The sequence below is a fragment of the Pezoporus flaviventris genome, unplaced genomic scaffold (genome assembly GCF_033815535.1).
Source record: "Pezoporus flaviventris isolate CSIRO_AGI_PZ_B2104156 unplaced genomic scaffold, CSIRO_AGI_Pfla_v1 ptg000045l, whole genome shotgun sequence".
Classification (NCBI taxonomy): domain Eukaryota; kingdom Metazoa; phylum Chordata; class Aves; order Psittaciformes; family Psittacidae; genus Pezoporus; species Pezoporus flaviventris.
The window spans coordinates 283,287-299,979 of NW_026892593.1; the positions used below are offsets into that span (position 1 = coordinate 283,287).

A 16,693-nucleotide genomic window follows, 5' to 3' on the forward strand; every position below is an offset into this window, starting at 1 on the left:
TTTTGCCTTCAACTGGAAAGATTTGGGGAGCTCAAATTAAAATTTATGCAGACAAGTAAAGCTGCTTAATGAAAACAGGAGACACCACCAGTCAGTCTACTACACATAGCTGCTTAGCTAGATTTGTCAAAGCCTGGGCAAGTTTCCATGGCATGATTCAGGAGGAGCATACATAACATTTTGCCAAGCAAGTTTAATAGCTTGGGTTTTCTTAAGCAGGGCAGAAATAAAGAGTGCCCAAAGTAAAAAGCTTAGCAGTTATTATTAAAAACATTACTACTGCCTGTGTCTTAAAGGCATTACTGGAGACTTCCTAGCCATACAAAATACAGAGGCAGAAAAGACAACTGAATGTGCTAGACTCATCATCCATGCTGCAGTCCTTCCCATATTACTGTTCTGAAAAAGTAACTACATGAAGATGATTGGCACAACACACAGTTACCAAAACAGGTAATAAAAAAATTTAACTTGCATGAAAAAAAAAAAATCCTATATCAAAGAGTCATATTATTATTGCTTATTTCACTTTGATCTTCACAGATTACAAAGTGGGTCTTTAGAAAGAACCAGTGAGAGAAAGAATGCAGATTACTGCTTCAAAACAATTTCTATTTGAAATTCTAGTAAGGAAATCAGCCTGAATGAAGATCAACAAATTAAGTAAGTCAGACCTAAATGCAGAAGACCATGGAAAGAACAAAGATTCTCAACAGATATGACCTACAATCAGAATTGTAGGACACTGCTAAATTCTGAAGTTGCTGATAAAGTTTGTATTTATATTAGAATGCATTTCTATTTAACTGGTCTTCACTCGGCACTCAAGTCAAACAAGATGCAGAAAAACTAGTCCATTGCAACCACATTTACAATGTTATCTGATGTGACAGAAGGTCCAGGATAATGGAAGAAAAAAAGAAAAATCTGCTTCAAACCCTGTATCAACACACAAGATCTGAAGACAAGAGATCAAATTGTATCACTCTGTTTCCGAGATGAAGAATGCATACAGAAATTGAAACCTTTGAAAGAAAAACCTAGATCTGAGGATCAGGTTCTTCAACTACGTTGAAATTTACAATACATGAGAATCACTGTATCAGTGTGGAAAAAAACTCTCAATTTCACCCTAGTAGGCAAATACTAGTAATTTAGATTTCTACTACAAAAAGTCAAACATAGTTTTCACTTGTTACCAATAAGCCTACAGATCTTACTCTGAAGAGTGCGAGAGCATAGAATTCATTCTCAAACCAAATACGGTATTTGCAACCAACATCCCTAGGAGACTGGTCTTTCCTCATCAGAGGAGGGGACTAACCATCAGTGACAGCTGATAATCTCAACACTCCAACAGAAAACACATCAACACAGAAACCAAAGGTTCTCTCTGCAGTCATGGATGACATCATTACATTGACAGTCTGATCCATGAGGAAATAACTTCAGGGCCACATCACACAAAAAAAAATCAAGGAAAACATGACTGAATGGCCATAGCTCAGAAACTACAAGCAAGCTATCCAAAATACATGCAATGTGCTGGTTATTCAAGATGAAAAGCAATCAAAAGGCATTCCTTCAGGACTCCACTAAAATTGCACATCAAGAAACACCATGTATCATAATATCATTATTCTCTCAGATGTTAGCTACATGTGGTTGATTCACCTTCAGTAACCACGGTGACACAGCTCAATTCAGGTATGGAATAAAAATTGCAAATGCATAGAGATACCAGGAGCTAAGGCTGCAGGCACTGAATCACCAAGCCTTTTAACACCTTCTCAATTTTCCTGATGCTGCTTTAAAAGGATAGTAGCAAAACAAAGAGAAAGGTTCCAATGACCTAAAGCAAGGGCTTTTCAGCTCCACTTCACAGAATATAGCCAGAAATTGAGTCTTCAAGTAGGGAAAAAAGAAAAAGAGGGAGCGGGAGGGAGCAGCCAAACTTTAACTGCATGGTCTCAACAAAGAGTGAAAAACTATGTCATTTTAATTAAGGAAGCACTTTAAGGCAAAAGTCCAATCTTACATGCTCCATCAGTACAGAATGCTGCCTTGCTGTTACCTCTGACCCAGCCTTTCTCCCAGTCTTACGACATGATTTGGTGCTGCAACTGACATAGACTGAAGTAAAAAGTGTACTTCCTGCCATAGGGAAACACATTTTTTACAGACTTTTTTTAAACAATTTTGCCAACAGCGCTGTTCATGAAGAAGTGAAGTCTGTACTCTTAAACATAAGGCATACATATAAAGGAGAAGGAAAAAAGAATAAACCTTTAGTCTATTCCTGACTACTTTCTTCAAGAACCATACTTAAACATCTACACATCATACCTATATTTTCCAATATAAAAAACTGACAGCATATTAATAAAAGTCACATTCCAAGCAGAGACATGGAAAAAAAATTAGGAGTTCTGAAACTTAGGGATCCACTATTTACTTTCTATTTCCCTTTCTGATTGCAACAGCGACAAATTCAAATCAATCCTTAATGCATAATACAATAGCATACAGTTTGGGTATAAGAAATTTGGAGCAAATGAAAAATGCAAGATAGCAAATTTGTCATTACTTTGGTCACTCCTGGGAAGTCTAGTCTGTAAGGTTTCCAGGCTCAATGAGCCCAGAAAATTCAAGAGCAAACTGTAATTCTCATTTTTCGCATCATTCCTAACAAGCAGCACAGAGACTTACAGAGAATTTAAAACCAGCATGCAAAAAACAACCAGCTATACAAACAACCTATTAATTATATCTCTACAGATTTTTAAAAATCAATAAAAGTGAAAAGACTTGGAAACCATAGAACCAAAGAATGGTTTTGGTTGGAAAGGACCTGAAAAGATCATCTAGTTCCAATTCCCCTGCCATGGGCAAGGACACCTTTCACTAGAACAGGTTTCTCAAAGCCTCATCCAAACTGGCCTTGAATGCTGCCAGGGATAGGGCAGCCACAGCTTCTCTGGGCAACCTGTTCTAGTGTCTCACTACCCTCTCAGTAAAGAATTTCTCCACAATATCTAATCTAAATCTACCCTCTTTCCATTTAAAACCATTCCCCCATTGTCCTATCACTACATGCCCTTGTAAAAAGTTCCAAGTTTAAAAACTGCGTATTACACAGTGGGCAAAGCCTTATGTGAATACCCATGACTTTCAGAAGAAAGCAATCAGAGATGAATTAGGGATAGAAAAAATTAGTCCTCATACAGACAGTGGAACAAAGTAGACATTACAGAAGAATAGGGTTTATTGTACTATCTGTAAAGAGTCCTGCTACAACTCCTGTGTTACTCACCAATTCTGAAACAGTACACATTTAGAAAGATAAGCAGACAAAAGCTATCCATCAAGTAACACTGGTATGAATCAACCTGATGGGTTGAGAATTAGCAAGACCTTTGACATCAGCAGTCTCAAGTTAGTGCTGAATTGCTTTTGTTAAGAGCCAAATGGTTTGAAAATATGTGACATGCAGTTAATATGTCCTAGCAGCCTTAATGGCATTTCCTTAAAAAACAACCTTAAATTTCAGTGTGAAATAGTAAACACTGTGATATACACAGTGAGATAGCGATATATACTGGAGTAAGATTTTCAGATAAATCCAAGGTAGCAGTAGCAAATCTGAGTTTTTGAGTACATACACTCCAGTACAGTCAGGAGACAGAAGAGTTTTTCTGACGTTTAAACTTTAATTTGCTCTTACTTTCTAAGGTTCCAAGTTTAACTGCTAGGATTATATATTCACATGCGAGGTCCTAAAACTTAACTCAGGTTGATGTTTCCTTTCAGTGGTCAAACACTAAGCAAACAAACACACTAGCAAAGTAAGCAACTACTCAGCAATAAAACAATCAACAGAATAATTGATGTCAGAATCCATATTTAACACTAACAAGTGCAAATGCAACTATGACAGAAATGATGACTACATTCAACAAGATGAGCTAACAAACAGAAGAAAACAAGTTCAAACACAAGATAGGATGAGCTTAAATCTAAACAAGAATGGGATCATGTAGAGGAGAGGAAAGGGCACAGACACAAATAGCACAAAATCTACTCAAACATTGAAGCACTGTGATGTTAAGATTATAAATAATGGCTTTGCATTTATATAGCACCATCCATCCAAACAAGACAAAGCGCTTTACAAATATTAATGAATTGAGCCACAGTGTCTTCAAAGGTATCCGTATTCAATTTGAAGTGTGGCGTAACAGTGAACTAAAGAACACCAGTGACATCTTTATTGCTTCTTTCCTAGGCAGGCATTTCCCTATGAAACATCACAAGTACCACTCTTCTAAAGCATTTCTATATTCCATGAAACATGCTACACTTTCACACTCTGTGAGAAAAACGACTCAGTGTCTATAAATACTTATACAGTAACAATGCAATGACAGAAAATTATTCCTATTCTCAGCTGGCAGAATGAAGGAATGGTCTACATTTCAAAGAAAAAACATGTTTAACCAGATATTGCAGCAAAAGCTTTCCATGGTTAAGTAACAGCAGCACTACAAAAATACATTATCAAGCAATAATTCTAAAACATTAGCACAGCACACATTCAGAAAACTTTACATAAAATAATTGCATCCTAATAATTCTAACAGAAATTAGTGGACTTGACTGCACCTTCTGGCTCATCTAGCATTCTGCAGTATTAGAATCACTTTGAAGAGAGAAAAAGCAGGAGACAAGACAAAAAGCCTTACCCTCTGAGCTTTTGCAAGTTCTTCTTTCAACCGTTCATAGCCCTTTTCTCTTACTTCCAGTACAGATGGGCTCCGTAAGTGAGATAAACTGTCTGTACTCAACCCAAAAATATCTTCATTTCCTTCAGCAACATCTGCTACTGTAGCACCCTGCAAAAACTCTCTCTCTACGTTATTGCTCTCCTTTCTGGAATTATTGTGATTGAATGACCCACTCTGGGGTCCAGAGGTAGAACAAAGTACTGTGTCAGTAACACTGATGCTGTAAAGAGAGAGATAAATTCTTTTTATTTATAGAATACATTAAGAAGAAATATTTTAGAAATAGCAGTAGCAGTGTTGAATATACCATTATGGACACAATTTAATATTACAACATTTTAAGTAGACTTACAATTATATCTTTAGTAAAGCAAATAATTTACATGCAGCAAACATCAGCAATTTAAATAAAAAACCCACACAGAACTTACCTGACACCTGATACTTCCCCACAATTCAGTTGTCTGGGAGATGAATAAACAGGCTGTGTGGGAAGATCAGAAACATTTAATGCATTGGGTTGGATTGGTGTGGAGGACACAACAGAAGGATGTGGTCGGTAGATAACACTGGGTGAGGTAGTTTGTTCCTGAGTCCCTGGCTCATTTACTCCAAGAAGATCTGGTGTAGTAGGCGAAGCGAGGTTCACTTCATGAAAGCCTTCCAAGGGATCACTGGCCATAATAAAAGCCTCATCATACGAAACCTTGAATTAAATAATCATATTATCAGAATGCAAAAAAGAAATACTACATTATATCTGAAAACTATATGAATCAAATTAAAAACCACTTAGACAAATATGTTTAAAATACTTCATGATTTAATAGAAACTCTGGACTAATCTTGCAAAACTATTAACTTCAACCACCAAGAATGTTTTTTTTTCACACATTACACTGTTGAGCCCAGAAGATCTAATACTGGACCCCACATCTAAGTGGGATGATGACATCAAGAACACGCTCTATCATAAGACAAAGCCATCTTCCATATAGCCTAAAGCTCTTTTGAATCAAAACACAATACTACATTAATGAAAGAGAGGCAGACCTGGGAAACAGTAAGAAAAAAACAAAAATAGTAATCTTAAAACCTAAAGCTTCCACTTTTAATCTCAACAAAGCAAATAATCTGGAGACAGAAATCAGTGAAACTTCAAGTAAATTGCAGTCCATAGTGATTTTGGTAAAATTACACTTCTGATATGGTAACAGTTCATAGAAATGACTGAACTAGCCAAAATATTTATTGAAAGAGGGATCTCATCTATTTCCTGGCTTCAGTGGATACATTCATAAACTTAAGAACTATGTCTCTTTTCAAAAACATGAGATACAACTTGACAATTACTTTACAAGTGGAAGGAGGGAAGACCCTGCAACTTTCAGAAATACATAAATTATTGTAAAATATTAATTTGTTGAAAACCTATTTGTGTATTTTCTAGAATATTAACAAAGCAAGCGTATACCTATTTAGTAAGCAGCAGAACCTGAAAAATTCTGTTTTGAAGTTCTGTGGTGTAAAAACCTGTTACTCCCTTTGAATAGAAGACTTAATGGGTCTTTCTAACGAAGAAACAGCTAAACTCACTTGGAGTATTGCTTACAGTTCTGGTGTCCACAATATAAAAAGGACATGGAACCCTGGGAACAAGTCCAGAGGAGGGCCACAAGGGGATGATCAGGGACTGCAGCACCTCCCGTATGAAGATAGGCTGAGAAAGCTGGGGCTGTTCAGCCTGGAAAAGAGAAGGCTGCGTGGAGACCTCATAGCAGCCTTCCAGTATCTGAATGCTTATAAGGATGCTGGGGAGGGACTATCCATTAGGGACTGTAGTGGTAGGACAAGGGGTAAGGGGTTCAAACTTAAACAGGGGAAGTTTAGATTGGATATAAGGAAGAAATTCTTTACTGTGACGGTGGTAAGGCACTGGAATGGGCTGCCCAAGGAAGTTGTGAATGCTCCATCCCTGGTGGTGTTCAAGGCTGGGCTGGACAGAGCCTTGGGTGACATGGTTTAGTGTGAGGTGTCCCTGCCCATGGCAGGGGGGTTGGAACTAGATGATCTTTTCAGGTCCTTTCCAACCCTAACTATTCTATAATTCTATGAGGATGTGTATTTAATAGATCACATGATTAACTGCCATCATGGTATCATACCAAAAATATATTACAGGTAAAAAGAATACTAAGAATTGGCAATTTAACTGACAGTATCTTTTAAAAAAAAAAAAATCTGTATCTTTTTTATAAGATCAACAGAAAACAAGTACAACACACAAATTTTACTGTTTTACAACCATTTATCAGAGATCACAAAAATCTTTGCATGATTCAAAATTATGAATTGGAAGTAGTATGGAGAAATTTCCAAAGGAATTACTTAGCAGAGATTATTTACTGCAAAAAACAAAAACCACACATTTTCCATGTTATATAAATAAATGAGAAAATTAAGGCTTTACAAAAAAAATACAAAAAAAAGAATTGTAGCATCCAACTGAAATAAGAAATTGCATTTTACAGAGAAATCTGCTTGGATCTTAAAACTGAAATCACAAGGCAGAGAGAAGACAGAGAAACATGATGGTCAGAACCATGAAGACATAATGCTGTCAACTTACATGTACATACAGTTAATCAGCCACTTCATAAAACACATAGACAACGCCAAGAATGGAATCCCCAAATTAGCATATGCAATCATGTTTTAGTTACAGCAATACTTTTTGATCATCTTAAACTCAAAGAACACTTCAAAACTGATTTGCACTATATCTATATATACCTATGTCTATATACCTATGCTAAACAAGTTGCTTTACCACATTATCAGGTACACATGGAAGATACTCATTTGCTCAGACAGCAAGAATGCCATTAATTTTTCTCTGGCCCTGCTAATTGCTCCCACACAAAGAAGAAAACCACACATGATTTACAGAGAAAAACGCGGTCAGTTTGTGCTTTGAAGCTTTTCTACGTAACACAGAAATTAACAGCTCATGTTTAAGTCTAAAAAACATTATTGTTTTCCCTATACTTCTCAACTATTATAAGCATTATAACTAAAGCTGTATGTAATGATAAAGCCTTGTTAGTTTGTCGAGTCAATAAATTAAAATGGTAGCACTGCTGGAGCTATAGGACACTTCTTCAAAGTCAAATTTCAATAATGTTTTCAGCCCTACAGTGCAACTATTACATGTGGTATACATTTAGAAAGCTAAAATACTGACATCTTCAAAACACAAAGCTGCAGAAACAGTTCTTTAAAGTTCATTAGCCCGGTTGAAAAATACCCACCTTGACAGTCTCAAAGTAAGGCTCACATCTACACAAATACATTTGCTTTCATTGTTCCCACCAGCAAGTAAGCCATACCTAATACTATTCTACTGGCAACACCACCAAGATGTTCCAGTTCTTTGGATTCCAGTCTTCACAATTAACAGAAGATGCAGGCTTCTGAATAGGGATGTCGAAAGGCTACCTGGATGCTTTGGCCTTTTCTATGCCTACAGCACCTAGGAAAGTGCACCAAAACCCACCCAACAGAAGCAGAGATTGAGAATACAGCTGAAAGCAAAACACGAACAACTCTTCTGACACATCTTCCCCTCTGTTGACCAGTTTTCATGTCAAGTTTGAAATACACATTCCTAATACCACTGAAAACTCACAATCTGACTTGATGCTCAATTATGGTACCTTAGTATTTTGCACCACCAGTATCACTGGTTGTTTTCAGTTGCATACCCCCTTGCGCTGAAATTTTCTAGGAAGTCTTTTTGAAAAAAAATGGATTTGGGGAAAAAAAACACTATTTAGCAATTTCCAAGAAAAAAAAAGGCTCAGGAAAATTTATTTGTCAATTTTTAATGTACCTTACACAACAGCCCTACTCAAACCTTAGGGCTGTTTGTAGGAAATGCTTTCAGTACATCAAATAAATTATAAGATCAAAGATCTACCATTCTGTATCTTTACGATAATTTACACAAATTCAGTTATGTTATGAAATGCACAAAGTCATGCTGGCTCACACAGAGATATACGATTAGAAGCCTGCTTATCTTCCAAATGCTCAAGTGCATTTCTAGCTCCCCCTCCAGACCACCATATCAATCTGATAAGTGATGTAGTTACGTCTGTAAAAATAACTAAACAAATCTATCTCATCTACATGCTCCTACTCCTATGAAAAATGTTCCACTTAACTCCTTTCCTACAGCTTTTCCACCTAACCTGCCTATATCCTGCAGTGTTTTCAATAGTTAAAAAAAAAGATTATGGCATTTTATTTACAAGACTATCACCCTGCTAATACATTACATATCAATCTCAGCCTAAACAGACAACTGAGATTTATGAGTAGGTAAATCTGCATAACTTCACGGTTATCAAAAAACAAGCTCTTTCTGCTACACTAAGTAAAGAAAGTTATACAAGTTATTCCTGGCAGAGCTGAAAATAAAGTCCCTCAGCTAAACTTTTCCCATAGCCTGTCAAATGGGCACTCAATAAGCATACCATCTGTGTAAAACACTTTCCATTCACAACTTTCTTCCTTCCTAGCGTTACTTCTCACTTAGCAGGGAGCAGGCAGAAGCTGGGTACACCATCCATACAAGACAAAGAAGCCCATATTGAACATCTCAGTTTCAAGACCCACCATCACCATTAGCTTGTTACCCAGACATCACCTGAACACACATTATGCACTAATGAAACCAAACATTAATGCAAAAAGCTAGGCAGTCTGAAAAATACAAGCTCTCTTTTGGGAAAGAACTCTTCAAAGTAATGGTAAATAAAAGGAGGGAGGGGGAAGTACATTAAATTTCAGTGTCATTGAAGGTTATGGGCTTGGTTAAGGCTTAGAGTGGGGGGTTCATATTATTGACTAAGGCAGCAGTGAACAAGCCTTGCTGTGAAGGAACATGAAGCACATGGTATGGAGAGAGCTTTTACTATTAGCCAAGCCGACAGTGTATAAAAAAAAACAGTGTTGGCACAGCACTCTACAGTAGTACTTCTGCTACTGTGAACAAAAGCTGATATTCTGACATTTCAGGGCATCACACTTATTAAACAAAATTGTGAATTTTCTTAATACTTTTTCCAACACATTAATACATGCTGAAAGTTTCGAACAGCATTCGTGCCTGCTAAATACATGATTATGTTTCTCTTAGTTGAGAGCATGCAATTTGGATGACGTACAAAATTCAAGTAGTGTAATAAATCAGGATGAACCACCAAAATAATTTCCTTATACTTTCATCTGGAAATAATGCAAATTTGGTGGAAGCTGTCAAAATGTTGCAACTTTTTACTCTCCATTGCCACATTTGCACTTGCCGACTACCCACATAACTGCATGAGGAAACTATGCCCAAATTGTTATTTTTATCTAAACAAAAACGTAATACAAAGAAAACAGTTTAACAACAGCCAGTTTAACACATTTCTACAGCTTCTAATAGGAATCAAGAACAGCAAACATTTTCAACAGCAGTCAAATCAAACTGTTTAATCTAATTTTCCTGTTATTACTCTAAGAGGGGTCCAGCTACTTGCCTGAATCAAAGCAGTCAACAGTAAACATTTAAAAGCTCCCTGAAAAGCTGTAATTTGTGATGGCTTTTGGTAAGGATGGGGAAAAAAAAAAAAAGTATTGTTGAAAAATGCCTGCTACAAACTCTGGAGTTCATCTTTCACAGATTGCTTTTAAATACAAAACAGGCTGAAGATGACAAGTTTGAACAATCTCCTGTTATAGCCTGTTTAAAAGCAATGCCAATGCCAAACATTTCATGCATTAAAAAAAAAAAAAAAATCTCATTTTTCGCCTTAATAGTAAAGAGCACCATAACAGAATGGTTACCTGCTAAGGGGGGGGGAGGGGGGAAGGAAATCACATAAGGAAAAAGAAGTTACTATTTCTAAGCATTGTGATGAAAAGTAAATTCTAGTTAGCATTTACTAAAAAAAGGTGATTATTGGCTATAGTGTTTTAATCTTCACACAGCAGGCCTTCCAAAATGTAATGAAGTCTCAAGGACTTCCCGTATTAGACTCCAATATTTGCTTTAGTTAATTTGGGAGGTGGGGGGAAAGTGTATTTTTCTGTAGCAGTTCCTCAAAAGGACTGGCATTAGCCCACCATTGGGCCTGCATTATCCTCAGTGGGTTAAAAAAAACAAATATAATTCAAAATATTTGGCATTTTACAGTCGGGAGTGTAATGTTTTAAGCACTAAAAGAACTCCATCAGGAATTAGAGGACTAATAAATACATTTTAAAGAATCAGTTCAATTAAGTACTGCTATGCCATACCTATAACTATGAGATGCAAGCAAACAGCCTAAGAAGTAAAACTGTTGTAAGGCATATATGCACATTAATTTAAAATTCAAAACCAATTCACTTACAGCTATCCAGTATGAGATATTCATCAGATGTTGGCACAGGACAAAGTTTGGTGGATTTTTTTTTTTTTATAAACTGTTTTATATTTAAGCTGGGCCACAGAATCCAAGTTTAAATAGAGAAGTTCAGAATGCTAGTTCATTGTACAAACACAAGTCAAGATTTGGCATAGGAATTCCCTTAAGGAGAGCAAAAAACAATTCCCGCCTTTACAATTTTGCAATTATGTAGCCCAAACTCGCAACTTTTTTTTTTTTTAACTGGTAAGATGCACGAGAAAAGAAAGCACTGACCTACTCCAGTCTTTGCATTCTACTTGTAATCTGCAGGTGACCTTACACTACATTTTTACCAACAGATAGTAAATTGGGCAAGATGGTAAACAGGAGGTGAACTGTAAGCTAGGCAAGTCTACAGAATTTAAGAGCTAGTGAAACCACATTTGGTTCAACAGGAGAATATTTTTCTATTGCATTCCCACGAGTGTTGTCATATAATGCTATGATGCGGGTCTTTTTCTGTTCTTTAATCTCACATTAGACATCTAAAACACTATTTCACACCATTTTAAAAGCAGCATGTAGTCTATGTGATAACAAGACTTTATAGAAGATTTTTTGTTACGCTGAACTGATGATTAAAAAGAAAAAACTTTAAAACTTTATTACAAGCATATCTTCAACTAGGAAAAGTAAAGTGCGGGCAGCAAGTGTCTCACAGAAACAAGCAGCACACAAGATTCTACAACCTATATTTATGAAGTGCTTGTGAAATCTATAAATAAACATGGTTTAGAGTCTGGCACATAGTACACCTCTTACTACAGAAAAATCAGTGGTTTGCAAGGTAGGATACTTCAAACTTTTATTGTAAACAAGCATTCAAATAATGCTGTTCAGTTCACAACTACCTAAATCAAGCTAATTTAACTGCAAATATGATTCTCTTTGCAGACACTGTTCTTTTTTAAGATAGAGCACTGTTCTGCCTTATCTTGGAAACAACTTCAGAATCCCATCTCAAGTTTAAGCCTGTCCACAGTGACTGTGACTGCAGCGTCATTCTTGCCAAGACTTGAACCTAAAGACCCTCTCGTTTTCAGTCAGCACCAAACACAATTAATTAAGTAAAAATGGTCACAATTTTCATGATATGCAAAGCTTTCTAAATGCATCTCCAAGTGCATTTAAAGAAACATTTTCTTAATTTCTGAAAAACATGGTTAGCCTATTATTGAAGCGTCTAATGTAAGTTATAGTCAAGCTACAGTAAGACAATATTTTAAATGCCATATTAAAAAGGGTCTTAAAAATAAAAATCCAAAGTACACATTTCCTTTTTGGGAAAATCCATAAACATTAAGTGGAACAAACAGTGAGACCAGCTCATCTGGTATTTTACATGAATTTTACATCAAGTCAATAAAAGCTACAAAGATAGCTGCAATCTATAATCAAAAGGCTTATTGTGACTGTTTCCCTACAGAAAAGAAAAAAATCACCTTTTAAATATAGTGTAACAAGATGGATATTTCAGGCACAGCTGTGAGGTCCACTCCCATTTGTTATTTATTAAAAGCATAATGAGAACAGTAAATTATTTATCCTTCTTTGCTCACTAGGTAACATTAACCAAGCACAGCAGATGAATGACTGCCAAGACACAAATATAGAAGGCCCAACTTTAACCCTTCCCAGAACTCATTAAAAAGATTTGTAACAAAAACAACAATAAAAACATTAAAGCAGCAAGACCTTAGGTTTTGCCCTACATTTTACCAAGGCATACAAATATTTGAACAGATGGTAGGTGCCAATACATGCTTCTAGACTGAATAACCGAATAACCTTGCATCTGCTTCAAAAGAGAAGATGGTAATTTCACAGTTATGGCAAGTCTGTGGAAGATTAATTATTTTTGCTATCTAGATGACCGTTTTTGATATTTCTAATATTTTTGATATTAAGAACATGCTTACAAATGAACACAGCCGTCAAAACAACCAATATAAAGCTTGTTACACTATCTGCAAACAGAACAGACAACGCTCTCAAACCGATGATACCACTGTTGCTTTTTGTCAGCAAGACGAGCATCGAGGGTATCATTAAGGCTTTGGCCATTCGGTGTTCTCCTGCTTCCAGAGCCCTGCGACTCTCGGGGAACTAGTGGAGCATCAGCACTCAGGCAGCACAAATTTCTGCACCGCTCATCACTTGCAATCAACTCATAACCAGAATTTCCTTTCCGAGAGTCACTCTGTCACATTACGAAATTCAGGGTAACTGAAACCCCCGCTGCTTAACTACTATAGCTTACAAGACTACGTACCGGCGACCAGGTATTATCCTCAATATTGCTCTAAGATCTTAACGCAACCAGTAACGCTACCGGCGAGCACAGCTCCACAGTCCCACGAAACAAAACTCCCCTCCGACCCCCAACCCGCTGCCTTCGGCACCCGTCGACACCGCCGCCCCGGGCCTAGACGGAGTGGGGCGAAGTTCGTGGACCTACCGAGTGGCCCTGCCTTGCCCTGCCGCTCCCCCGCGCCTCCCTCCCCACCGGCCGAGAGATCTGTAGCACCGGCTTAGCTTCCTCTCCGCACTTCAGCCACTCCTGCCCGGCCGCCCCTCCCCACGGGCCCCAAACCGCCTCCCGCCCGCCACCGCCGCGCAGGCAGCTCTGAGAGAAGGACGGCTGCTCCGAGCCACCGGCCCCGGCGTGCAACTACAGCTCTTTGTCCAACGCTGCCGGGAGCTCTCCCGGGGCAGGTGCGCCTGACACCATCCAGGGTGACCCCGAGAACTACTGCGCAGCTCTGCCTTCGACGGCGGCTGGCTCTGGGTCCAAGCGCACCCGCGCCGCCGGCTGCCCCCGCCGCAGGCACGCAAGCCCCGACGGAGCCCGTGCCAGCGGCTTCTTCCCGCCGGGGACGGCCACAGCGGCACAGCCCGGGCCGCCCGCTGACCCCGCGCTCTTCCGAGGGGCACCCCCAGCCCCCACAGGAGACGTGCGACGGGGAAGCCCGGCCATCGCACCACGGCAAGCGGCAGCCCTCCCAGGCGTCGCTGACTCCTCCCGCCCGGGCACAGACTCCCGGCAGCGCGGCGCCAGGCAGGTGCAGCAGCGCCAGCGGGGACCCGCAGCCCGGCCGGCCGCCCCCGTCCCGCCCGGCGGGCTCTGCCGCTCAGCCCCGCCGCCACATACCTGCCGTGCCCCGGGAGAGCGGCCGCCGCCGCACCGCGTCCCCTCACACAACCTGGGGGGGCGGGGCTGGGCGCCAGCAGCCGCGCATGCGCACCATCCGCAGCGGGGTGCGGGGGCAGGTGTGTGCGACCCCGCAACCGCCACTGCCCCCTAGCGGGGTGGGGGGTAACTGACCCCGCGGTACGCCGTCCTAGCCCTGGAGCCGGGGCAAAGCTGGTCAGAGCAGCGTCCCTGCATGCCCTCCTCCACCCGTGACACAGAGCACTGGGGAGGGAGATGTTCGGGAAGGCTTTTCCTCCACGCTCCTCAGAGTCATCAGGCGGTCGGCGTTTCAGGAGCCAGGAGGTCTGGCCAGAGACTGAGGAAAAGCAAGAACGTTGCACGGCCAGGATGGATCGGGGCAGCCTCCATCCCTTCTCTGCCGGTGGTGCCAGAGCAGCCCACAGCAAACGCTGTCCATGAAATCCTGTCAGATCAACTAAACTAAATACTGATAATTCAATGCTGTTTCCTTAGGGCCTGGCTGGAAAGGTACCAGAGTCACAGGTGACACAGAAGAGGGCACAAGTGCAATCAGGCACTACGTTTCACAAGAAAGGAGGGAGCAAATGGACAGCCTGCAAACACGTCATGACATCAGGAGACATCGGCTAAAATTTCTGTGCCTCCACTGAAAGAGTGTTAGCTAAAACACCGCTTCTGTTCAAGGGCGGGCAAGGACAGAGCTGTTAAAATTGAACATTTTGTTGCTGTGATAAACACAAGGATGTTAATAATTCTGTATTTAATGGCACACGGTAACAAAGGCACAGGCTTACACGATTAAAAATGAGAAAATGCAATATATGACAGTTCATTATCCACTGATTTTCATTCACAGGGCACACAGTGCTCCAAATCAGGTTCTAAGCCTGCCTAATGTATGTAATAATTAAAGACTGAACTGTAATTTATATACAGGAGACTTGTGAAATAAGGCCACATAAAGTGCAAAAATAGAGCTCACCTGCTAAAAAGATGTGGGCTTCCAGCTCTACTAGTTTGTCTGATAGACATTACTACTACCTCTCATCTTGGCTTGCCTATGCCCTTAAACTGTCATTATTGCCACCCTGACACAAGCCGGGTAGCTGGGACAATCTTCCTCCCTTTCAGAGGTTAACAACGAGCCTTTATTTTTTTTTTCCATTAGAAGTCTGGTCTTTACTGTTCAGTGTTTCCTGTGTTTTTAAAAACAGTAGGCAAAATGTTGGAAAGCTGCTATAAACAGGTCTACATTTTACCACTGCTGATTATTGTGGCAAAAAAATATGCTTCCAATGACAGCTGTATTGGTTGGACGATGTACTTGCCTTGCTAGTTTCAGCTGAAGTGAGCCACGAACTGCAGTGGTAAGGAGCTTTAGCAAAAAAAAAAGAAAACTGATGTAAACAAGATCTCCTACCATTCAACAGTCAAGGAATCTAGGCCACATTCCAGTCAATAATGGAAACGTTAATTATCTTGACAGGTTTCCACTGAATGTGAACGAATCCCGTTTGGCCAGTAATACAGGACATAGCCATAGACAAATAAAGTTCACTGTGGCACATTCACACAGCATTCGCTAAGCAAGAAGTTCACTGGGGGAAAAATAATACAACAAAGAGATGTCAAAAGGCAAATGTATCAATGCCATTCATCATTAAGTAAATATATTAACTGTAAATACTAAGACCTTCTAAATTCCTTTTGAGTATGTAAAACTACACTCGACTACAAGAGGGCTCAGTGATTCGGAGAAAACTCCGGGCACAAACTCGCCAACAGAGTTTCAAGTTGACAAGCAGGTATTCTTTATTGCGGCGCCGGGAGACGCGGGGGATAGCTCCTCCTAACGTGCGTCCCCGAATTGCTATACAGGTCATCCTTATATGGTCACTGAGCATATTTTATCATTTTCCAAAAAGTTTCCGGCATGCATACAGAAATGTGGTGGTCTTTAAGGGTCGTTTACTTTTCCCAACAAGCTTAATTAACATTACAGACATAGCAATCATCCCGGCCTTCTACTTATCAGTTCGTTTAACCGCTCTCATCCTGGACATCTGCTAGTCCGGGATACTTCCTAGTAGATGCTTACACCAGCTTAATGGGTTTATTAACACCTCAAGCATAGCAATCATCCTGTCCTTTTACTTATGAGTTAGTTTATCTGTGCCCACCCTGGACATCTGCTAGTCCCAGATACTCCCCATCCCCAGGTCCTGTCCTTCTAT

The 16,693-nt window shown here is 39.7% G+C and overlaps 1 protein-coding gene across 4 annotated transcripts in view; it reads right to left on the reverse strand.

Moving 5' to 3' along the window:
- LOC133276398 (rab-3A-interacting protein) overlaps positions 1-14,564 on the reverse strand; it is a 34,104-nt gene extending 19,540 nt beyond the window's left edge. For 2 of the 4 annotated variants that reach the window (XM_061467114.1, XM_061467111.1), the window contains exons 1-4: positions 14,436-14,454; positions 8,096-8,316; positions 5,216-5,490; positions 4,743-5,004 (exon numbers count right to left, since the gene is read on the reverse strand). In XM_061467114.1, the coding sequence (XP_061323098.1) occupies positions 4,743-5,004; positions 5,216-5,490; positions 8,096-8,137 (579 nt within the window). In that variant the 5' untranslated portion in view covers positions 8,138-8,316; positions 14,436-14,454. Of the gene's footprint in view, positions 1-4,742; positions 5,005-5,215; positions 5,491-8,095; positions 8,317-14,435 lie in introns of all 4 variants that reach the window. The other 2 variants (XM_061467115.1, XM_061467112.1) reach the window with 2 other exon arrangements.
- Between the last annotated feature and the right edge of the window lie 2,129 nt (positions 14,565-16,693).